General features: G+C 49.4%; 7 protein-coding genes across 7 annotated transcripts; 4 read left to right on the plus strand and 3 right to left on the minus strand.

Moving 5' to 3' along the window:
• Positions 1–1,298: 1,298 nt before the first annotated feature.
• Positions 1,299–4,457, minus strand: TrAFT101_000502 (uncharacterized protein). The gene has a single exon (XM_024899271.2). The coding sequence runs from the start codon at positions 3,751–3,753 to the stop codon at positions 1,621–1,623; it is 2,133 nt and encodes a 710-aa protein (XP_024764710.2). The 5' UTR covers positions 3,754–4,457; the 3' UTR covers positions 1,299–1,620.
• On the minus strand, positions 4,436–4,864 carry TrAFT101_000503 (uncharacterized protein; the record flags this gene model as incomplete). The annotated part of the gene is made up of 1 exon (XM_024903263.1): positions 4,436–4,864. One exon carries the CDS (start codon positions 4,862–4,864, stop codon positions 4,436–4,438), a length of 429 nt encoding a protein of 142 aa, XP_024764711.1.
• A 574-nt stretch (positions 4,865–5,438) lies between these two features.
• TrAFT101_000504 (uncharacterized protein) lies at positions 5,439–6,872 on the plus strand. Its single transcript, XM_066126047.1, has 3 exons — positions 5,439–6,169; positions 6,240–6,344; positions 6,417–6,872. Exons 2-3 carry the CDS (start codon positions 6,281–6,283, stop codon positions 6,638–6,640), a joined length of 288 nt encoding a protein of 95 aa, XP_065982144.1. The 5' UTR covers positions 5,439–6,169; positions 6,240–6,280; the 3' UTR covers positions 6,641–6,872.
• A 149-nt stretch (positions 6,873–7,021) lies between these two features.
• On the minus strand, positions 7,022–14,882 carry TrAFT101_000505 (uncharacterized protein). Its single transcript, XM_024899080.2, has 6 exons — positions 14,287–14,882; positions 10,526–14,224; positions 8,592–10,425; positions 8,319–8,525; positions 7,781–8,251; positions 7,022–7,719 (listed from the first exon to the last, which is right to left on the minus strand). Exons 1-5 carry the CDS (start codon positions 14,637–14,639, stop codon positions 8,180–8,182), a joined length of 6,165 nt encoding a protein of 2,054 aa, XP_024764713.2. The 5' UTR covers positions 14,640–14,882; the 3' UTR covers positions 7,022–7,719; positions 7,781–8,179.
• Positions 14,883–16,227: 1,345 nt separating this feature from the next.
• TrAFT101_000506 (uncharacterized protein) lies at positions 16,228–17,268 on the plus strand (the record flags this gene model as incomplete). The annotated part of the gene is made up of 1 exon (XM_066126048.1): positions 16,228–17,268. One exon carries the CDS (start codon positions 16,228–16,230, stop codon positions 17,266–17,268), a length of 1,041 nt encoding a protein of 346 aa, XP_065982145.1.
• A 42-nt stretch (positions 17,269–17,310) lies between these two features.
• On the plus strand, positions 17,311–18,273 carry TrAFT101_000507 (uncharacterized protein; the record flags this gene model as incomplete). The annotated part of the gene is made up of 1 exon (XM_024905897.2): positions 17,311–18,273. The coding sequence occupies one exon, from the start codon at positions 17,311–17,313 to the stop codon at positions 18,271–18,273; it is 963 nt and encodes a 320-aa protein (XP_024764714.2).
• Positions 18,274–18,964: 691 nt separating this feature from the next.
• TrAFT101_000508 (uncharacterized protein) lies at positions 18,965–22,477 on the plus strand. The gene is made up of 3 exons (XM_066126049.1): positions 18,965–19,111; positions 19,431–19,657; positions 19,729–22,477. The coding sequence occupies exons 2-3, from the start codon at positions 19,613–19,615 to the stop codon at positions 22,096–22,098; spliced, it is 2,415 nt and encodes an 804-aa protein (XP_065982146.1). The 5' UTR covers positions 18,965–19,111; positions 19,431–19,612; the 3' UTR covers positions 22,099–22,477.
• The last annotated feature ends 662 nt before the right edge of the window (positions 22,478–23,139 follow it).

Genomic DNA, 23,139 nt, shown 5'->3' on the forward strand with positions numbered 1-23,139 from the left:
GTTCTCGTTACAATTCTTCTCATAGGCTTTATTAGCCTTCCATTTTTACGCCACATATCATTCTGCAACAAAGTTTTCTGTTAAGACCGGCCCAGATAGCTTCGAATCAATAAGCAATCTCGTTTAGTGAAGAATTGATATCAAGGCGCAAATTGACTCGGGATGGAGATGAAAGGGAAGACCACGTTGGAGCACGTATCACACAACATACAAGTCAATCGTCGGATGGCAAATCCGCCTTATCCTAAGTGATCTATACTTGGCGACGGCATCTGTCGATAACGATTCAAAGACGTTGCACAGCGGAGAATTCCACATACGAGAAATCTATACAGTTAATTGGAATGATGACCTACGACTTAGTGTTTCCTACGGTATTATTTATGCTCTAACTTTTTTTTTTTTTTTTTTTTTTTGCGAAATGAAGAGCTACCTTTTCAAGGCTTCGTCAGGCCAACTTCTAATTCTAATACAAGGGACCTAGAATAATGAGATCCTAATGCGATATTAGGGGAGACGTTTCTTCGATTCGCGTTTGAGTTTTCAAACGATCCGGCACAAGTTATTCCCCCTCGAGATAGATAGGCGCCTTTTGTCCGCAAGTCAGCACGCGGTTTTATTCATTAAAGATGACGACCTCAACAAATCTTGCCAGACAGTACAATGAGGAACCAACAAAGAATATCAAAATGTTTACAAAGAGAAAAGTGACGCAGGCTGCCAAGCAGGAGAGCATATGCGACTCTGTCGAGGTGAGGCCGCTAGAAACCTGTTTCGCTACTTTGTTTCACCAAGGTCTACCAAAAAGGCTATTTACCTTTTGCTGAGCTTCTTTGCTTTCTACTACTTCCTGCTTCTTTCACCACTACTCACATAACGAGAAAAGTTTTACATCTTTTGGGATCAAGGGGCTTGAAGAAGGCAATCGGAGGGACTCGATCTCGCCGCGGTGATGGCAACCATTCAAAAGAGCCTCCATCCATCCAGAAGTCAAGTGTCATTACCAAAGGCGCCAGTTAGTACATTCAATGCAATAAGCGTCAGCAGGAGCAGCAAAGGATTGGGGGCCTTCGCATACGTACACGAATGTCGATATCTTGCAGAGTTCTTCGCAAATCTCAAAAGTCCCACAGTGTTTCAGGTCTAGCACGCTGAAATAATCTGATTTCAGTTGGGTGACTTGACGATGTCGGTAGCTTCTTGCTCCATGAATGCCTGTTGACCTTTCCGCCAATGCAGCCGCCTATCAGTTACTCAGGGAAGCAGAGAATAATCTCTCAAATGGAATGGAGCAATTCGTTCAGACAAAATAAATTAATACTAGGGCACTATGTGATATGGTGGAGTAAACTAAGACAAGTCAAGACGTTGTACGGGTATATGTAGGTAAATACGACCATGGCCGGGATGATATCCGTCCCAAAGCATGATCGCACTTAATCTTCGAAAATCAAATACAACATATAGATGCGTAAGAATCCATCAAAAACGCCTCAAAGAAAGGCATCACCCATTCTTTTCGCTAACCCTTTTTTTTTTCAAGAGACAAAAGAAACAAAGAAGAAGAAGAGTAAAGAAGGGGGGAAAGGAAGGAAGAAGAAATAAGCTTCTTCCTCTCACTTATACAGTGTTGCCACGCCAGTCATCAGCCGTCCTCTCAGCAATCTGCTGCTGTCTTCGTCGTGCTTCGCCAGCCAGTTCTCTCATTAAAGGCTCGATAATTCCAAGGCCACTTACATCGTCGCTTCTGCTCATCGTGTCACTCCATTCGCTGTCATCAGACATCAATTTCTCTCCAATAAGCCCTGCCGCAATCCGGCCTCGAGACAAGCTAGCTCTCCTTGCCGCCGCCTTGTTGCGTTTGGTGCTGCGAGCTTTGCGCTCTGCGCCTGCTCCGCTAACCTCATCGTCTGAAGCCCAGCCTCGACCCTCCACATCTGCAAAGTTATTGTTGTTGAATGATGGATTGATAGTCTTGATGTTACGGCTCATATCATCCAATACGGGCACCAAAGCCCGCAGCCAGACGTCACCATTGCGCTCCAGGCGGCGTATGCGACGCTCCACGTCTCGGAGGCGATTCTCGTGGTAAGATTCGTAGAGTCGTAAGATTTGCTTGTCCATCATATTACGCTTATGTTCCAGATACAATTCGCTGTCAATGTCGCGAGAAAGCCGCATCTGGCTTGGTGAAGAGACAGTTGGCGTGGAGACAGGAGTCTCTTCGGGCAATCCCGGTGAGGGCTGAAGATCGACGACGACGACAATAGGGCAGAGCGTGTTGATGGGAGATGCCTTTTGAGGGCCTTTCCCTTCCTCTTGCTCGTCTGCATTGGCGCTCTCTACCTCTTCGCCTTTCTGCTTATTCTCAGATTGCTGTCGTTGCTGTTGTTCCTTTAGCAACTTTGCATTTCGTACGGCTTCCATATCTCTCCTCTTCTTGTCTCGAACTTTATCGCGACGGCTCTGTATTGAGCCCGCTGTTGAGGGACGAGAAGGTGTCTCCTTGCTAACTGATAACATTGACTGAGCAGACACGGCCTTTCGAACGGCACGCTTGCTGCCCACTGAAGAGCCATCTGTGGATTCTTCAGTGATGGGAGAAGGAAATCCAATGCCCGGCTTGTACTGCTGCTTGTTTCTAGCCTCGCTCTTTGGAGGAGGGGATGGTAGTGGTTTTTTATTATATCCATCGCGAAGGTTCTCTTCATCTTTGATTAAACTCAGCAGGCCGTCAATGGATGCCGAATGTGCTGGATGGTGATGCTTTTGACTGGCGGCAATCATCATGCTCGTTGCTTTCGCTGATCGCTGCTGAGGGTTCGGCCTTCTTGGGGGAGTCGGGTGAAGCCCCTGTGGCAGAGTGGTGGGCTTTGGGAATATGCTAAAGTAGTGAGGCTGCTTGCTTTTGGTGCTGGCCACTGTAGATGCTTCTGTAGAGTAGCCCGTAGACTGGCTATTGGATCGTCGGTGGCTGCTTTGGGTGTGGTTACTCTTTTCGCCCAAGCTTGATGCTGATATGATAGATTGCTGGGACAGAACACTGGAGCGATGTGAAGGAAGAGCTCTGGCTAATCCTTCCGGTGTCTCTGTTGTGATTGGATGATAGACAGTGATGGTGCCATTCTCTTCAGAGTATGTCTGGACCGCAAAGTTTCGTGGGAGAGTACTATACGCGGACTTTACCCCTCCCGACTTGGCACCAGTATGATTCTTCACATTCGTATTGTCTTGTGCTTTCGAATCGGCTGCAAAAGGCATGGCGTCGAGAGGGATCGAGATGGCAATGTGTCTGTGTCCACCGCTCGTGATGCCTGACACGGCAGAGTCTGGCAGTTGGATGTTCACTGGCGGCCTAGGAACGGATTTGCTTCGTCTCTTGATGCTCATGAATTTAGACCATTTTGATTCTCGCTCTTTATCTTCTCCATAAGCAAAGGGAACCGACATGAAGTTGTCCGATGGTGGCTCATTGGACTTGAAAAATTCTGCCAAGCTCATGGTGTTGTCTTGCTTGCCAAGATCATCATCGTCCAAATCGTCGTCATCTTCGATGTACGTGCTCTTCGAGACCTTTGGCCTCATCATTGGTGGTTCGATCATGGAAGCTCTCTTGTCTTCCCTTTTGCGATCCAAGAGATTGATTCCGGTGCTATACCGACGAAAGACGACAGGATTAGAAGCAAGCGGTGATGGAGGTGGTTTTTGGTCCCCCACCCAGGGTGTTAGAAATGTTGCCTCAACACTGGCCATTTTCGTCGCTTCTTGAATAGACTGGGCTAGTGGACGAATTCTCGTGTCAACAGCCAACTGCACACACTCAGAGCACTGGCGAAGGTGGCAACGCCCTTGCGTGCTCAAATCACGCCACTAGTTCTCAGTGCCTCCCTGGCCAGGGACGTTGATCGTTGATAGGATACCTGAGAGTGCGTCTGGTAGCTATGAACACTGCCAAGCTAAGCTTGCATATTACAGTGTATACGGCAGTAAGAAGCACCAGGGCCGAGCTGTGAACTGCGTGGGCTCTCTCGCCCTCGATAGGGCAGATGTATGTCTCAGTCGACGACTAGGGGAAGCGAGAAGTGTGCCTGTGTGCGCCTTTGGATGGTGGGAGGCGAGATAGACACGGGCTAAAACAGGCAAAGATAGCAAGAAATAAAAAAAAGGAAAGGGAATAAAAACCAAAAAATAGCGAATGGGAAGTCCAGCTATGTCTAGCAGCAAGCGGGTCTAGATGTATCTGTGAATGAATAGAGTATAGTGGTTGAAAAAGCTGGTTTAGATATAAAACGAAGGGAGGGTAACGACGATGGAGAAAAAGCAACGCTCGGGTGGCAGGTATGAGCTGAACACGAGAAAGAAAAGAAAAGAAAGGCGGGAAAAAATGGAAAAAGGAAGAGTAGTGAAAGGGAGAAAGAAGGTGTTGACCTGCAGCTCACCAAGCCGGAGGAGGTGAAGATAGTGAAGAACCGCAGCCCTGAAGATCATTTTCCACGGCCATCATCAAAGCCAGTGTCTTTAATAACATGGGTCTCTCCTTAAACATCGGGTCACCTTTGATGAGGAGGCCCTCAACCGTCCTAGCACCCTGGCCACTGCCTAGCAGCACCCCCGGACCCCCGGCTCTTGAGAACGTACAGAAGCGAGCCATCAAGGGCGAGGGCCTCCAATGGGACAGCGGGTATCTCCAGAGCCAATTTAGCTCGCAGGGTGGCCCCGTTTTGGTGGCGTATTCCGCCATGAGAGCCCATTGGCCGTGTCGGTTATAGTATGTATGAGCTCTGCCGTAGCTCTTCCAGCCAGTGCTGAAGACTAGCGACGCGATGGCTTGGACGGCCTTGAAAGCGGCTGTATTCATCAGCATGGCTGGTCATGGCCCAAGCTGTGAGCGAAGTACCGGGCTCCAGCAGAGCGATCACATCTCGTGTCCCTCTTCCCCCCCGCATAATTGCACTAGCTCGCGCATTGATTGTTTGAATCTTCAGAATGATTATCATCCCCAAAAGGGCCGCCGTCCCGATTATCTACGGCAGAAGCGTTTGCCAACCCTGTCTTCACACGTGTGCGGTTGCAATGCCCGTCATCTGCCGGTTCTCGACTGAGAGCCAAACGACGAGCCGAGATGAACCAAGCAGCGATGATGACAATGACGGGTGGGTTGCAGGGATCTGGGGCTCCAGCTCGCTGATTGCCGTGGAGTCTCTGTCCTCTGTCAGTCGTTTTCGACATGGGTTCGTAATTATAGACCACTGTCTTGGTGCTTTCTGCATGCACAAGTAGGGAGCAGCGAGCGTGCCCTTGAGCAAGGCACTCCGAAGGGATGCATCCAAGGCGTCTTTTCAACGGCACACTGCAGCACCACCACAGCTGAGCTGAACAGGCTCGATGCATTTGCTAATCTAGCATCCAACACCATTGCTCGTATTAGCTCTAGCGAGCCGCCGTTGCATCATCCTTTGGCGAGGAGAGCGCAAGCCAGGCTCGCCCGCTAATCCTGCAACCAGCAGTAATAATCGTACACCGGCACTCATACGGCAGCGACCTGGATTTGAATGCAAGGGGACGCGGAGCTGCAGGCGAAATTATCCACCCTGGGCACAAGTGGCTCCTCCATGCCTTCTTTGGGAGCCTTCGAAATGTCCGCTGGCCATGCCCTTCCCTGCTCCCTGCCTGCACTTCATTTTGGTTTTTTTTTTTTCGGTAACGAGAAGAGGGGAGACTTGCATCCCGGATTGCCGTTGGACCGTTGAGCTGACAAACGGTAAACAGACCAGGAGTAGTAACAGAAGGAAGAATGCCGGCGAGAGGCCAAGCAGATGCCTGGTCAAGATAGAGAGAGGGAAGGAGAAAAGGGAGATATTTTGATGTCATTGACAGTGGCCCCGGAGCATCTTAGGTAGTCGCCCCCCAGAGTTAAGCAGGTAGTTACAGTTGCAGCAGTGCTGTAAGGCAAGTGCTCAACTCCTCACTACGCGGCCCGTGGTTGCTACTTCCTCCACTGCCAAACAGCAGCAGCTTCTCTTCCGCACCGCTGCTCATCTGGCGCTCTTCTTCTTCTTCTCTCTTCCACTTCACAGCGCCCATCATTCAACCAAGTTGTGCCAGGCTGCCAAAATCAAACACGCTCCGAAGCACATCGTCATAGACAAGAAGAGAAAGAGAGAGTCATGTACGTCTTCATCCCTCATCTACCAGTGTACTGATCTGCACATCCTTATTAACTGGTTCCACTAAAACAGAGACAGCTTCACGCACTAGCAACGCTAGATTCGAATTCGCAATGCCGGTTGTCATCATGAACTCGCGCGGCCACAACGGCCTGTACTGCGACCCTGAAGTGGCGGGTAAGTCTTGAGTCCTACTGCTACTGTAGAATATGTTTCTCCCTGAGGTAATGTCATACTCACACATGATAGAAAAATTGCGCCAATTCCGTATGGATATCCTGGCTCTCTGCGGCGGCAAGCCGACGCCAGGAACCTTCCTCTTGCTCCTGCTGCTTACTCCCAGGCCCCCTAAGCCTATCCCGCCAAATAGCTCCAAAGATCAGGTCGTTTACTGGGTCTTCCCTACCGGTCGCCCTAGTCGCCGCCAGAGAGAGGTCGCTGACCATCTTAGGCCAGGATTTAAGAAGGTCTAGCTTGCAGACTAATTGCTCAGCTGGCTACTGACTTGAGAGGGAAAAAAAGAGTCTCGCCAGCGAGCGACTCGGTCAATCTGCACCCAGCAGAGAAGACAATGGTATCTGCATGATAATGAGTTATGAGATATGGGAATGGGATATAATGAATTCATGGTTTATGACCTAGCTCGTCTAGTTAGTCGGATTTGAACCAATTGACGTTTCTACCAACTTCGCACGAAGACCGAATGATTTCTTTTGCCTGAACATGCCTTCTCTGCACCCCACCGACGAATGTGATGGTGGTCTTTGAACAAATTGGTGCGACTAGAGAGTTTTCCCACGTCCATTGCCAAACTTGGAATTTCAGTTTATATTCGATCCAAAGTAGCCTCAATCGCCATAGACAGGCAGCCTTTAAGATGATCAATTTTTTTTCTTGGAATATTAATCATTTCAGAACATTCACATCGTCTCTATTGTATCTAAAATCAAGTAGTCCCTGTCTTCTTAATTCTCAAAGGCTCGGCGTCATAGCCTATCGAAGCCTTATCCAAGATTGGCCGTTTTCAAATAGGTGCACGCCATAGACTATATAATGACTGCATCCCGTAGCCCTATGCTTTTAAAACTCCTCAGATGCAAATCATATGCTGTCATACCGTCGCCTTCACTTAGTCCTGTCTAATAAAGCGCCCGAAAAAAGAAAAGAAAAAAAAGACATGTCTTGCCCACCAGTGTGTAGCCGTTTTTTGAGAATGAAATGACAATCGTAAGCTTGCCTTATTTCGTCTTCAGTTTTTCCTTAGCCCTCTTTCTATATAACCCCGTATTGGCTCTCTCTCAGCCACATTCCTCGTCATTAATCGTAGATCTTTCTTCCCCGAGATGAAACATCCGGTTGTTGGTGAAGCGCCTTCTAAAGTGGCCGGCGAAGCAGTTATCAAGATATCGGAGACTCGAGTGAATAGTCGAGGCTGCATTGTAAAAAACTGCTCTGGCTTGCAAGTACTGCCTCACCAGCCCATTCGACATGCTGAAGGGTGTATTTGCCATCGCTCTCACGTCTTCTGTCGTCTGATTTACCTGATATAAATCTAGCTTTGTTCTTCCGTTAGTTCATGCTGGTATCTAAATACTTGTGCACTCCATTCTTACAATTGAAAAATTGGCCCAAGACAGCGTTTTGTGCCTCTTTTCTCGCTTTTCCACAGTGTTGTTTCTCCCAAATTGAGAACACAAAGAAATTAAAAGCAAATAAGATAATAATAACAAGCAAATATGTCGATAGAGCAACTTGAGGCAGCGCGGCTGAGCATATAGCTCTCGATAAAGCGAGACGCCCACCACTTCAGGGGTCAGCCAGATGCCCTGTTGTTGATTTGAATTTCAGCGGTGGATGATCTATTATCCATCTAGCAAAGGTTTTTCTGCGCCGAACAATATCCCTTCTATGAGCTCTTTCAAAGGACTAAAAAAATGAAGAAAATGAAAAAGGAGAGAAAAATAAAAAGAGCAGGCGAAAAGAAGACAGCATTCAGAGGCAAGATGCGCCCATCAGCGCCGTTTTGGAAGGAACGGATTCGGCTTCTTCTTCTTTCGCGGGGCATGGGGCGCTTGTGGATTGGCCTGCACCATGATCAGTAAAAAAAAGACGAGCCGGCAATACATCTCTCCCGCTTCAGCTAATACTTACCTGGTTGCCACTTGCTGCCGCAGGACCAGCTGGTGGACTCGGTCTCGATACCGGTGGAGGTGCAGAATTGATAACCGGAGGAGGTCGTTCGGGGGGCACCATTCCCAGCAGAGACATGGCAGAAGGATCAGTTGGGGGTTTAATCGGTCTGGGCCTCTGGCCAAATTTGCCCATAAGGCTTCCAGGTCGTGAAGTGTCGCTCGCAATCTGTTCATGTGTCAGCTCGATCTGCTGTTTCACCAACCACTATGTATACCCGGTATCTCTTCTTACCTTCTTTGTTACGGTCTGGTTCGGTTCGGGGGAGTCCAGGGGCCGCTTCTTTCCATCTGCAGGGGCCGACTTCCCTGAAGTGTGAATGACTGGCGGTCCACTCGAGCGCGGGACGACAGTATTTATGCTAGTTGGTGCTGTCACATGTGAGATTCCATTGTTGCTACCGGCACTGGGGGTCGCATCTCTCATGGCAATATCCATCTGCTGAGGTAGAGGTCGGGGAGAGTTAGCCAGGCTTGGAGCAGCGGAGCTTCGGCCAGATGACGACACGTATGCGTCCGCCTTCGCCTTTTCCAGTGGGCGGCGGAACATGGAGAGAATATCACCCTTTGTATAGCGGTCTCGTTCTTGTGCGTCTTCGATCAATTTGCGCCAGAACTCTCCCTGAACGAGAGCTCGTGAATCACCCAGGATCCACAGCGACGATTTGGCTCGCGTCAAACCGACATTCATACGGCGGATATCCGTCATGAAACCAATACCGCCCGTGGAACTAGCTCGGACACAGGAGAAAATAATAATTTCGCATTCTCGTCCTTGGAAAGCGTCTGTGGTATTGAACTCAATGATATCCGTAATGCTCTCGCCGTAGCGAGCCTGGAACCGAGATCGCAGCTCGTAGAGTTGCGCCTTATAAGGAGTAATGATGCCAATCTTTCTTGTCAGGTCGCAGTCGTTGTAGTCTCTGCTGAACCGTTCGTACATTTGCAGAGCCACTTCGAGCTCTCTTGTATTGACAAGAGATTGGCCCTTTCGGCCCTTTTCTTGCACACCCTCAACGTCGAAGAATCGGTATGGCGCAAACAGAGCGTCTTTATGCCATGGAGCCTGGCGAAGCTGCAGCATGTCTTGGCCGTCATGGAGCTGAGACTCGTAGAACTCTCTGCTAGGAAAGTTGCTGATCTCGGGGTGCATTCGGTATTGCATGTCGAGCAAATGAACAGACTTTGGATGGTTCTGCTGCATCCGCACAAACAAACTCTGGTCGTAGCCAAAACGAGCCGCAGACTGCGACAAGACTGTAGGTGGCAATTGCTTGGGATCACCAACCAGAATGCATTTGCAGCATCCGTACTTTAGTGGAATCAAGGCGCTCAGCTCCACGCACTGCGCTGCCTCGTCGATGATGACCGTCTCAAACTCGACATCAAGGTTGCGGAACATCTCGTGCCCGCTTCCGCTGAGAGTAGCACAGAGAACGTGAGCAGAGTTGAGAATCTCTTGCTGGATCTGCCGGCGACGCAGCTCCATCTCACGAGCTATAGAGTTGCCACTGTCCTTGTTGGCATCAATCTGTTTTCCGATTTGCATCTGCTTTCGTTTCAGCTCATCAAACTGTCTAGACAGAGAATTGTGCAATGTTCGATCGTCGTTGTTGCGAGACTCCTCCAGTCGTGGCCTGAGCTGCGCGAGCTGTTCTTTCAACTCAGCGGCCTCCTCGTGAAGCTTGTCTCTGTCCGCCTTTGCTTTATCTTTGGTCGTATCACCTTCAAGACGAGTCTTGACCAGCTCATCGAGTGTGACATCTTTGACTGCGGCATTGATGGCCTCGCTTCTTCCCAAACGAAGAACGTTGATATTTCTACTTTTGCCACTAGTCGTCTTGATACCGCTCTTCAATCGAAGCACCAACTCATCTACAGCGGCGTTACTCGGAGCGCAAACAAGTAGTTTCTTGGGTCGGGCTTGACTGCCTCCGGGAGCACCACCGGGCCTCATGGGAACGCCAAGAGGGACCCCGACTGCGGCAGCAGGAGCTTGTGCGAGCTGTTCAGACAGTAACGCACCAACCATGGCTACGATGGTCTTGGTTTTTCCCGTACCGGGGGGACTATAATATAAGAAGAGAAGGCAGTTAGCGCATGCATGCTAGAAATAGAGGAGGGAAAAGCAAACAGCCCAAAAAAAAAAAAAAGTCGTTATACTCTTACCCCTGGATCAAAGTGAAACCATCATTTTCTTGTGCGCCAAGTACGGCGAGGGCTTGTCCCTGATTCAATGCCCAGTTTCCCATGTAGTTGGATACGCGCTCTTCTCCGTAGCGAAGGATCGGCGATGGTTCTGCCTTTAGGATCTCATCCATAAGATCATAATATTGCAAACTCTCCAGGGCGGCATACTCTCTTTCTATGGTCGCCATGTTTGTGATTTTTACGCCATGCACAGTGGCACCAGGAGTCAGGATGGGGGAGAGAGGGTTACTACGTGACGCTACGCGATATGTTACCTCAACGGTGTCCTTTTTGTAAGTAATACGATGGACACGGGCTAGACAGTGCTTGGCCGACTCAAATACAAGAGGAGTCTCCGCCTCAGAGACAAGCAGTATGTCGCCTTCGAAGACACCACGTTCCCGATACTGGAGGATAGGCATTGTAAAGGTCACTTCAAGATAGCTGTCCACACTTGCGCGGCTAGCAATTTTCATGCCAAACGGCTGCGCAGTTACCTCGTCTTTGGAGGTGACAAATGAACGCCAGGCTTCAGACGCCAGCAGGGGGAAGAAAGTTTCCTGGTACGACCGCGGATCGGAGTATTTGGTTGCAACTTCCGAGGCTTTTGGTCCATTAGGGGGGTCGTTCCCAGCGTGGAAAATATCCCACGCGAGAACAGTATTATGAAGCCGATCCATGGGAGGTATCAGCCGAGCTCTCATCTCTTTAACGGAGCGCTGCTGCCTGACCTTCTTGACGGGCTGCCGTAGCTTGTCCCGCAGAGCCTGTTGACGACGCTTTTCAGCATCGGTCAGGGATTTTGCGCCTCCAGTGCTCAAGGCAGCCAGCTGATTGTCAGCATCCGAATCGTCACTACCAGCATCGGACTCTTCATCAGAGCTGTTGACCATGATTTCGCTTCGTGAATGATCTTTGCCAGTGATTCCAAGGCCCTGCAGGCCAGAGCCTTCGCCTTTGACAAACTCCCCACGAAGGGCCCGGGCTCGCGCAATAGCCTCCGCATCTCGCCTAGCCTTTTCAAGCTTCTCCCTCTGTCTGCTCTCCTTTAGTGCTGAGATTGCCTTTTGGTCAGGAACCTTGGCCGCCGCCTTGGCCCTAGCCTGCCGGGCTTCGATCTGTTTAAGGAGCGGGCTATCGACTGATTTGCTCAGCTCCAACACATCATCTCGGTTAGACCAAGCAGCCCTGGACGTAGCCGTAGTAGTCGCAGAAGCAGTCGCAGGTGCGGATTTTGACCAGGCGTCAAGCTTGCTTTGCTTCTTAGCCTTGTCAGTTAGCGCACGCTCTTGACGCTGCTGAGCACTCATCTCTTGCTGATAGGCCTGGATCTCTTCATCCGTTTGGCCCAGCGCTTGGAGAAGCTCTGCACGCTGTTGATCGGTCAAGTTTGTGGATCGCACGTATTTTCCTGGGGTCGCCGTTGGCAGACAAGCATCAGTAATGAGCTTCCGCGAGGCTGAGTTGATTTCGAGAGCATTTTCCTGGAGTCGTTTGAGGATCTTACAAAGAACGCGAACGGTAACGTCAACGAGCCACCGATCCTTGAGTCTAATCATGTTTTCCATTCCGCGAAAGTTGTCCTTTGCCGGGGCCAGAATCCTGGCCATCATGTCCTTTTCGCTTCGGCCAAGCGCCGTCGCGGAGGTAAGCAAACCATCCTCAGCAATGAGAGCTTCAGCAAGCTCCATGATTTCTCGGCAGAACTCGGTCATGATGCTGTTGGGGATGTAAAAAGACCATGCTTCAATATTGAGACATGCCTTGGAGACAAATCGCCACTGCTCATTCCACCACCGCAGAACAGTGGCGGCCGACTTGGGGTCCAGAGTCCTGACACGGAGCACTCCCGACGACGGATCTGCGAGACCTCTCAGAACATCTCTGCTCATATTCAGGAGTGGTTTGATTGGGCCCCATGGATAGGGAGGTCGAAGGACGCGCTCCAAAGACCAGACAATGGAGGCAAGCGTCTGGTCTGGATGATGCTGTGTCATCTGCTCTAGGGCACCGCTTCGGGAGAGCTCCCCAGTCCAGCTCTTTAAAACTTCGGCGGAGGCCTCTGCAAGATCTGAGTTTTCATGCACAGACAAGGCAGTGGTGACCTGGAAAGGTACTCGATCGGTATACAACTCGTTCAAGTCAGTAACATCAAGCTCGGAGATCCGGCCGAAGATCCTAGCAAGTACATCTGCCGTATCACCAAGAGCCTTGTTAAACGTTTGGCCAGACGCATCCAGTTTATTATCAGTCTTGCGCGGTCTGATTTGCTCCACAGGCACAAGCGGTGCCAGCGATGCAAAAATATCCTTTGCGACGGCAACTTGGCCGGATGATGTATCAAACATCTCCAAGGCGCCTTCCCAGAATGCCTTGGAATCTCTGATGATGGCCGTTTGCAGCGGTTTGTTAGCATGTACGGCATGATACTCTTCGGAGAGGAGCTTCATATCCAGCTTCATGGCGGCACTCATCATTTCCCTGGCGGCATCGGCTACTTTAAACGTAGTCCAGCCTTCAATCTCTCCATTTCGTCCAGATGCTTTCATGTTTGATAGTATGAGGCTGAGGTGCTTAACAACAAGGCTCGAAGCAGCACTGGCGTAGAGATGAGTGCTCCCAGATGCAATTTGGGTCTCTGGGTCAAGAAACGATTTCATGGTAAAAGTCAGCGCGTCAAAGCCGGCGCGGACACAAGCAGCTTGGCCAGGTTCGCCGATGCTAGAGTCCTTTGCCAAAATTTCGAAGAGAGTGTGCATCAAGACCTCGCAAGCATCGTATCTGCGGTCGCGGCCGAGGGACTGGAGCCAAGGCTGGATCCAAGAAGTAGGAAACGGTGTGAATTGGGTCCCAGAATCTACAACAGACCAGCAGTCTTCGAGGGATTGCCGCAGAAGAGTCTTGTAGACGGGGCTGCCAAAGACCAGATCTGCAATGACATTGGGCCGAGCGTCGCCAACGACGTCCCAAAACGCTTTCGGTGATTTCTTCAACAAGCCACTAAGAACTTTGATAGTGACGACCAGCACACCTTCGGACCGGCAGAATTGAATGTGTCGAAATAGCAAGTCGTAGATGTTGAAGTTCCCCGACGGAGCTTCCAGGCTGCGGAGACGGCTCAGAATAATCTCATTGTTGAGCGTCCTGAGGATAGTCTCAAAACCATGCCAGAAGCGCTCAATCTCGAGATAGATATCGCCACTAGCCTGGGATGGATCCCATTTACTGATATAGTCCACAGAGCTGATCAGACCATCATTCACGGCCCAATCGAACTGTTCTTCCGTCATGCCAGCGCTTTCAATGTTTTTCCAGTTTTCTGCCGCCCACCTACGGCGGTCATCATTCTTCTGGTCAAACAAGAAGAAAGTCATTCCAGGCAGCGGATCCTTAGTTCCGAGCTTGAGGTAGCTCTTGCCCTGCAAGCGCATGAAAACGTAGTGGAATACGGCTCGTTGCTCTGTGTTTGCCAAATATGGCACGCAGCATAGGGCCTCGTAGACGGCAATGTGAACTTCGGTGAGATGTTCGCCGAATTGTGACTTTTTGAATACCGTGCCTGATACTTCAATCTTCTCGATAAATTGTTTCGCCCAGGTCAGGTTTTGACCGATTCGGTTCACGTCGAGGTTGGTAAGTAAGTCTCGGATTTGTGCAACGGCATCTTCGTTCCATCGCCTGGATCAAAGGATGTTAGCAAGTGGGCTACCTTTGTTGAGAATGTGACGGGAAATCATTACTCTGAAAACATCTGCAGATGGTGCTTGCGCTTCATATGCCAATTGAGGACACATTCGGGGCAGTACTTGAGACAGTTCTCAAGCCGCAAAGTGAAATCTTGCAGCCATTTACCAGCTTCCTCTTTGTCGAAGCCAAAGATCAGACTGTTCCAATAGGTGATCTCGATGCGCTCCTTGCTCTTTTGGATCCGGGAATTCTTCTCTTCGGTCGAAATCCGGGAGTCGGGATCATCAAGGTTCTTGTAGTTCTCGTCGTCTTCATCACTGATGCGCGGGCAGAGGAGATGGACCTCTGCGGGGATTTGCTGGAATTCTTCGTACCATTTCCCCAGCACCTCGTTGATGTCTGCCATGGTATATCAGAGCTACCTAGCTAGGCAGAAGCCCATCGCTAGAAGTCTCATCCAACGGGGAGAAGCGAAATGCTGCCAAGGTGAGCACGGGATTTTTTCTGCCAGACGTAGAAGCACGAGAGGTCAGCAAGGGCCGGCGGGATATGGAAGAGCGGTGATATGCACAGAGAGAAGGAGAAGAAAGAATGCGACACTTGAAAGAAAAGGCGGAGAAAGACGCAATGGGAAAAAGAAAGGCGCACAAGAAGAGAGTGATGTGAAGTGCAAAGGCAAGAGAGAGATCGCGAACTAAGGACAAAAGATATTGTGGGGAAAGGGTACAAGCGCGGCAGTATATTATGCACACGCCCAGTGTGATGCGTCTTATTAGACCAATGTTTCTCGGGGCCAAGGAGCAAGTACTGTACCTATATACATGAGCTTATACGTGCCTGCAAAACACCGCTTGGGACCTCAGAAGAGAACACGCCCAATAGCCTTTTTGTATATTTGGCTACGCAAAGGCGGATATGCAGAGCCTGATGTGGAGGGAAACAGAGGCGTCGCACTATCAGCAGGTGTGTTATCGTTATCTAAAGAGCGCCTGTAGTCGCATGTAAGGTACGGAGCGCGGTGGCGGGTGTCGAACGCGTGAAGAGGGCCAGCATGCGCAGGCCAGGGTTTAAATGGGCGAAGAAGAGGCCTGTGCATCAGATCGGTTAGCGACCACAGGCGCCACCGAGGGTCACTGGAGGCGCTGAAGACCGACTGCATCTGCAGTAGCAATCGCGCCGCCAAAAGTAATTTCCAAGGTGCAAACGCAAACATCTATCACTGGTATTGCAATCGTTCATCGCAATATATAGCGACAACAATCTAACGAAGCTTTGGCATCTATGGACCTCAGTGCCTTGTCTACTAATCTATGCCGTACCGCAGGAACAAGTAAGCATAGTCAATGTTTTTTCTCATCCACACCCGAGCAAGAGTGCTGTTTGCATCCTCTTAAGTTTCCGCGAGCTCTCTGGCAGCTACCCTGTAAGCACGCACTTGGCTCCTTGTTTGCTGTTATACTCGATGGCTGCGTAATAAAAATAGATTCTATATGGACTATTTTTGCTGGCAGGGTTATATCTACAAATTGGTCTACATTAGCTATCTGGTATAGGCAGATTTTGTATGGTGCATAATCGTTATCTCCTGAAGATTAGGCACCTCCCAAGGCTGTCTGCAGGGCGCCAGCTGCTGTGTAGCGCCCAAAGCCCCCTAAGCCAGGTGTTTGTTTGCTGCCTATTACTGCGTGCAGCCAACTCTTGATGGGAGCTCACTTACTGGTCACATCACTCCGGGCTCTCTTCAACCTGAGTTCACATTTTCGGATGATCAGATTTTTTTCCTTTTAGGCAATGACGACGAGAAAATCTTCTCGGTATTTTCTGATTCTCTTTCTCTCTCACCATGAGCTTGCCTCTCGCCCTCGTCGCTGTACCTATATCTAACCTTGAGCTGATAAACAGCCTCTCTTTGCTTCGTCTCGCCCCCTTTCAGGTTATTATTTTTGTGTTTCTTATTTCTTTGAATTAATTGCAGTTCTTCCTTCTCTTCTAAAATGACGTCTTGGTTGACCATAATCGACTCTCTAAAAGATGACGAAGTGCAATTTCTCACATCGCGTACTGCGGCTGCACGAGGCAGGTCAAGAGCGTCGTCTTCAGTCACACTTGGTCGAGAAAGCGATGATGATGAAGAAGAACTAGAGGTAGGGGAACCAGCGGAATTGTTCGATGAAAAAGTCATTGACCTCACTGGACACGATCTGGAAATTGGCGCCTATAGTCTGCTTCGCGAAGGCGAACTCCCCCTAGAGAGGTATCGCGAACCTTCATCGGGTACTACATTGGCTTGTGGGGATTTTATAGAGGTTCGAGATGTTCAGCTCGGAGCCTACGAGATCGATTTTGTCCGAATCCAGATCATTGCTCGCGGTCGAAATGGCGACTGCAATATTCGCGGTGTCCCCTTTGTGCGGACCAGGAAGCTACAAGGAAAACTGCAAAGAAAGGTCAACGAGATATGCATGATACGCCACGTTTGGAGGCAAAATGATGGAAAAGAGCTATCAGCAATCCCTGTCAGTGTACCTTCTCCCTCGATTGTCAAAAGAAGAGACGTCATCTTCACCAACACGATATACCCAGAGCACTGCTGCACTGGAAGCCTTGCTCTCAGCGGAGATCTGCAGCAGCGGCGAGCTGAGCTAAATGGCAGCCTTGTATGCCGATGGAAGTTTACGATATACTTCACTATGAATAGCCAAAGTCGAGCCACAAGACCAGAAGAAGAAGTTCTTGAGCGCGTCCAGCTAGACGAAGTACCAACGCCCAAGTATCGCGTGTCCGACGAGACTCTTTGCAACCGATGGCGCGGTGGACGTATCAAGGGAGGATCGTGGCCACAGAATGCAACAAAAATCATTGACCTGGAAAGCCAGCCTTTATGCACCGGCACAAACCCTAACGTACAAAGTAGAAGGATAGGACAGAAGTATACCCTTTTTGATTCCTTCTCTGGGGCAGGGGGAGTATCTCGCGGCGCTCAGAGCGCTGGATTCAAGGTCCAATATGCCGTGGATAAGTGGGCTGATGTCTAGGAGACATATCAGACAAACTTTCGCGATACGGAGCTGTTTCGAATGCCCATTGACGATTTCATCCTGGCCACGAAAGATAGGCTGATGCGAGCGGATGTACTGCACCTGTCTCCGCCTTGCCAATACTTTTCACCGGCTCACACGCACCAGTCTGTACACGACGACGCGAATATTTTTGCCCTGTTTGGAAGCCTTCAGCTAATTGACAAGCTGCGGCCTCGACTCGTTACTCTCGAACAAACGTTTGGAATAACTCATGAACGTCACCGCCAGTATCTGAGAGCCTTGATTGGATGCTACACCCAACATGGATATTCCGTGAGATGGAAAGTAGTTCGGCTTTGTAACTGGGGCTTGGCTCAAGATCGGAAGCGTTTAATCATTCTTGCAGCTGCCCCAGGAGAGAAGCTGCCCCCTTTTCCTGACGCTACGCACTCCGAGGACGGAGTTGGCGGCCTGAAGCCTTACACAACCATTCGAAAAGCGATTAGTTCTATCCGGGTCGGCGACGATTTGCATAACCTCGATAATGTGAAGTATTTTCAGCCGCGCCGGCCGCCGCTTGACGCAGACGGTCTAGCAGGCACAATCACAACCGGGGGGAACGACGTATACTACCCTGACGGAACAAGAGACTTTACAATTCGCGAGTATGCCTGCATTCAGGGATTTCCGAAATATCATAAATTCTTGGGGACGAAAACATGCATTAGGAGGCAGATTGGCAATGCGTTTCCCTCCAATACAGTCCAGATGCTGTATAAGCATCTAGAGGAGTGGCTACTGAAGCAGGACGGAATGACGCGGTACCAGCCGGTGGCTGATAGTGTGATGATTGTTGACGACTCTGACAACGATGAATCTGACGATTCTTTCCGATGGCAAACGTCATCGGTAGCATATTCGTCTCCCGAGATGGATGAAGATGTCATGGAAATTGTCAACCTGCCCGATCAACCTCGATATATTCACCGAAGAGACAGTTGCGTCATCGATCTCACATGAGCTGGAGATATTCTCTCGGCTATATTTGCGTCTATTTGTTTCTTTCTTGGCCTGGAATAATACTGAGCTTAGTCACTAGCTATATACTTTTGATCATTTAATTTCTACACGGGTATGGTATTTGTGCTATGCACCATTTACCTTGAAGTCAGGGTGATGCATGAGACCTGCTTGATACATCTTTTACATTGACGATGGAAACTTCAGGGGAAGAAAACCGGGAGGTGGGTTAATGATGGCAGAGCCCAAAAGTTTTGTTGGATTGGAGAAAACTGTACAATACCATATATGTTGTAGAGAAGGGTGGGTGGTCAGGCTCTTCTGCTGCAGGATAAATATAAAGTGATTATAATTGTATCCATATGCACTGCAATTTATCAAAAATTACCAACTAATACTGATGATTGTCGTGGGTGCAACTTCTTCTCGCCTTATATATTTGTATATGTTGGTATTTACATAAAGTATCCTCACCATCAGCCTCAGATATTCGATTTGTACCGAGTTTAATGCAGTATCTGGCTTTATCAACCTTCCTATCGCTATCTACGAAGTACCTAGTAGGTACTGGTTATCGAATTTACTGGCTCCAGCGGTTGGCAGAATTACTCGGACAGATGCCTGGGGCTGCAACGTAACTGACCGCCCCCAAGCTTCAACTCTGAATCACGCATGCCGTCTGGGCGGCCACCCGTTTTCCTATCTCGTGTCCATTCGTTCATTTTTTTTTTTTTTTTTTTTTTTTTTTCACATTTCTACCTCCTACCTACTGGTACTGATGCTTACTATCCATCTGGTGTCTATTTTCGAGCGAGAAAATCAGCTGACAGAAAGCACGGTGAGCAGCTACATCTGCCATCTTTCTCTTCGCTGGGCCTCCTTCTCTGTCCTTCTTTCTCGACCTTCTACCTTCTTCCTTCTGTAACGCCTTCATTTTCCCACTTTGCAAGAGTCTTGAATTGATCAACAATCTTCATTCCTTTTTCTTTTGTTTTGACTTGTTCATGTATCATCTCCAGCAGCAGCGCATAGTGTTCGACATCACCCTACTTTTCCCGCATATCTCTTTTGTTTGAAGTACTCTCAACTTCTTTCTTCGGCCCTCTCTTGTGCTCCTGCAGGCGCAGCGTTTACATATTCTCTGACACGTGAAATAGATCCAGCACCTGGCAAAGAATTACACGGTCGTTGCGCCCGATATCTTGAACTTCTTGTAGCCTATCTTTGATCTGACCTTTGTGGTGTTTCTTCGGCAGGATTCACTCCTTCGCCTGCTCCTTCGTTGCTGATTTGGTTCAGATCAGCCATTTGCCACTGCTTGTCGTGGCCCCTCTTCAATATGGTCGTCAAAACTCCAAGCGAAGCCGTGGTAGGCCCTGTGAAGGTGAGCCCGCCTTCTCCAAACATGGTTGACTACCTAACTTAGCAATGGATGATACTAATGGCAAATCCCAGAGCGGGCAGCAGATGGAAATACCCCTTGTCAAGTTCCATTCCCAAGACGAATTCGCCAATCGGCTAGAGAGAGGCACTCTAATTGAGATGCACAATGAAATATCCCGATTAAAGAAGCTCAACGATCGTGGCGAAAGCTACTCGGCGTGGATAGTCGCCCCCATTCCCGGATGCCAGACTTCATTTTCGACATCCTGGTTGGTGTTGGCCAAGAGCCCGCCTTCGTCGACAAACATGGCATTCCCTACTGTGGCAGATAGATTCCATATTGACATCAACGCAAGCATCGTGTTGCCGCAGGGTATCTATACCCTCTACAACCTTCCCGCGACCCGAGTCCCAAACCCTTATGAAGATGTCACTGAATGCGAGGGAAAGGCGATCCAAAAGCTTGCTGCTTTCAAGGTAGATGTTCCACGCTGCCAGACCACCGAAGACGGCGAACAAGTTCAGCTAGACTTGATGTCACATCTCAAAGTTGCTGATGATGTGGGGGACTTCTCCGGCATCACGCTAGATGAGACCAGCCAGAAAAACATTTCCATTCGTTGGGAGATCACCAGTCAGACGTTTGAAGCTGAGCTCGAAGCCCTCTATGCTTTCATCACTCCAAAACGATACAAAGATCAAAGCGGACCTAGTTACAAAGCCAGGCTTGCCTTCGGCATGATCCAGCAGTTTTGCACAGCAGACCTCGAGATATCGAACCTCCTGAGCAAATACCCCCCGCTTGCGAACCCGACCAAAACTGCCTACCAAATCTCTCCAGTTTTCTTGGAGAAATATGCCAAATTCAACCAGGATCACGTAGCTGCCTACGCCGGACTTGGTCACATCAAGAATGGCATTTACTTTGTCAACGGATGCCCTGGAGCCGGTAAGACGGAGTGGAACATGGTCATTTCGGGGCTTATCCAGTCACATCACTCGCCAGCTAAGAAGCGAGTCCGCCATCCAATTCTCTTTCTTGTTGATATCAACCAGACCGTCTCGGATGCTGCTGACAGATATCATTGCCTTTGCAAGGCAGCAGGTCTCGATATTCGAATAATACGAATGCACGGTTGGCCATATGAGATGCGCCATTCCGAGAGATTGAATCAAACTGGCAGCCAGGGCAAGACAAGCAGGCTTGCCGATGACGATGCTACTACCGACTTCACTAAGAGCTTCTTGACCACAGTCGGCTTTAGTCACCACGCCAAATTGGAGAGGGATCCTAGGCGTGCTCCCAACCTCGACGAGGCCGCTTGGGAATATTATGAAAAACATAAGCATGACAGTTACCCAGGCTTAACAAATTTCCTTGGCCGCATTGACGAAGGCGACGTGCTAGACAGCGAAGACTGGAGGTCGCTGCGTGGCTCCGTTACCAGATTGTATCGCCAGGTTTTGGCTGCGGCCGATTTTGTTGCCACAACCCCTGTAGCGGCTTCTGGTAGTTTCGCTAAATATTTTCACCCTGAGATTGTCTTTGTTGATGAGGCACCGCATGCGCGAGAATTAACGACTCTCATACCGTTGGCTTATTTTGACCCCGTGGCCTGGATCTTCACTGGCGACGTGAAGCAGACGCGTCCCTTTGTCGACAGCTGTATCAGCGAGAGAAAGGCTCTGGAGAAGGGACTGAAATTCAACCCATATGCCGAACAGCTGCGACTCAGTACGATGGCACGGGCGGCGGCCGCAAGTGCCCTGGACCAGAAGCTGCTAGTCAATAATCGGGCATACGGCAATCTGCATCGCCTTCCATCGGAAATGTTTTATGACGGCGAGATGAGCTCGGGACACGAGAAAGAGAAGCGGTATCCGCCGAGTACCATGCATCTGAAGAAATATTTGGAGAAGATCTCGGGATGCCGGAACATGGAAGAGAACCGGTTGGTGGTGAGCTTTGCAGAGAGCTCTGAAGAGATTCACCGTAACAGCTTTTGGAATCCCATGCAGCATGCCTGGGTAGTTGAGCAGGTGAAGTGCCTGCTAGATGATGCTGAGTTTCAGAGTCTCTCCGGAGAGCCTGGAACAATCATGATCCAAACACCATACAGCACTGCTTATCGCCAATACTTGGGAGAAATAAAGCTGTGGCTTCCCGAGTGGCAGGGTCGTGTTCAAGTGTTGACGGTCGACAAGGCACAAGGAAATCAAGCAGATGTTGTATTTCTTGACATGGTACGGACATCATCTGTGGGATTCATGGACGACCCCCAAAGACTCAATGTGGCCATTACCCGTGCCAGGCAAGCGGAGGTTATTATCATGCATGTCCGCATGAATTATCGGCAGGCCAAGGGATGCCAGCGTACAAAGTTCACAACGCAGCTTTGGGGCGATGCGCATAAGCACAGGCGTCTATATTATCTGCGATGACGGATGGAAGTAGTATGGTATCCTACTACTATTACTAGAATGTGTGTATGTGTGTGTTTTGTGTGTGTGTGTGTGAGAGAGAGAGAGAGAGAGAGAAAAGGGAGAGTTGAGATGATGATGAACGGGGAGCGAGATTATGACAGTCGACTGCATGGAAATTATGATTACAGATGATGAATGAGTCTATGGAATACTAGAGAACTAGGAGTGTTATGGACTGTATTTACAAAAGCAGAAAGGAAAAAGGGAATTTCCATTGTATAAACGGAGTTGGAGGACTGTGAATAAAGCCAATTGGGTTAAGGGGTGGGCAATGGAGGCACCAACAAGCTGTTTAGCTGTATCATACGAGATCATTTAAGGTGTAGACGTATTAAAGGAGAGTATTGTTTCTATGCACGTTCTTGACCGTAATGGCTGCCTGCATGCAGTGTGATTAGGAGGTATGGGCAAAAAAAAATTAGAGGCCTCGCGCAATCGCAATCTTTGCTTCACAGCCTCTTTTTGGCGTGTTTCGCACCGCGGCGCTTCTCGTCTTCTTTCCGCTACAGAAGAGTTGTTACCTTCTGTCGTGTCCCCAGTGGAGCAGATAAGCGAACTGCTAGGACGGAGTAGGTATAATGAATGCTAATATTCTCCTGAATTACGGGGATCTTGCGGGTGCAATTATGATTGTATACGAAGAGAGCGCCGCGTCCTCCTTTGTTTGTGAATGGCGAAGGGGGATTCGGGCCTGGACTCTGGACTTGCGGGCTGATCCATGGCCCGCGCACCGGATTGAGACACAATATTCGAGCCAGCCTCTTTTGTCGCACGGGCATGGTCCGTTATAACCGTTTTGACGCTCTCCACCGGCGGGTTGGCTGTGCCCGTTGATGCAACTGTACAGTCCTCTACGGGAATAAAGAGACGATTCTACAGCATAGCGCCCCGTACTACCTATGTACAGCCACCATTGTTGATGTTTATCTTGATGTTTATTTTCTCTGATCTGAATGTTCAATTGTTTTGGAACTGCTGTTCGTTTCGCATGTGCGAGTA

Source organism: Trichoderma asperellum, chromosome 1, assembly GCF_020647865.1.
Source record: "Trichoderma asperellum chromosome 1, complete sequence".
In the NCBI taxonomy this organism is placed as follows: Eukaryota; Fungi; Ascomycota; class Sordariomycetes; order Hypocreales; family Hypocreaceae; genus Trichoderma; species Trichoderma asperellum.

Bases quoted from the DNA above. Each gene is read 5' to 3' on its own strand.
- TrAFT101_000502 (XM_024899271.2), bottom strand. From the start codon at position 3,753: ATGGCCAGTGTTGAGGCAACATTTCTAACACCCTGGGTGGGGGACCAA.
- TrAFT101_000504 (XM_066126047.1), top strand. From the start codon at position 6,281: ATGCCGGTTGTCATCATGAACTCGCGCGGCCACAACGGCCTGTACTGC. The intron at 6,345-6,416 runs GTAAGTCTTGAG...CACACATGATAG, and splicing joins CTGCGACCCTGAAGTGGCGG to AAAAATTGCGCCAATTCCGT.
- TrAFT101_000505 (XM_024899080.2), bottom strand. From the start codon at position 14,639: ATGGCAGACATCAACGAGGTGCTGGGGAAATGGTACGAAGAATTCCAG. The intron at 10,426-10,525 runs GTAAGAGTATAA...CTTATATTATAG, and splicing joins GGTTTCACTTTGATCCAGGG to TCCCCCCGGTACGGGAAAAA. The intron at 8,526-8,591 runs GTAAGAAGAGAT...ACACATGAACAG, and splicing joins ACCAGACCGTAACAAAGAAG to ATTGCGAGCGACACTTCACG.
- TrAFT101_000508 (XM_066126049.1), top strand. From the start codon at position 19,613: ATGGTCGTCAAAACTCCAAGCGAAGCCGTGGTAGGCCCTGTGAAG. The intron at 19,658-19,728 runs GTGAGCCCGCCT...GGCAAATCCCAG, and splicing joins CCGTGGTAGGCCCTGTGAAG to AGCGGGCAGCAGATGGAAAT.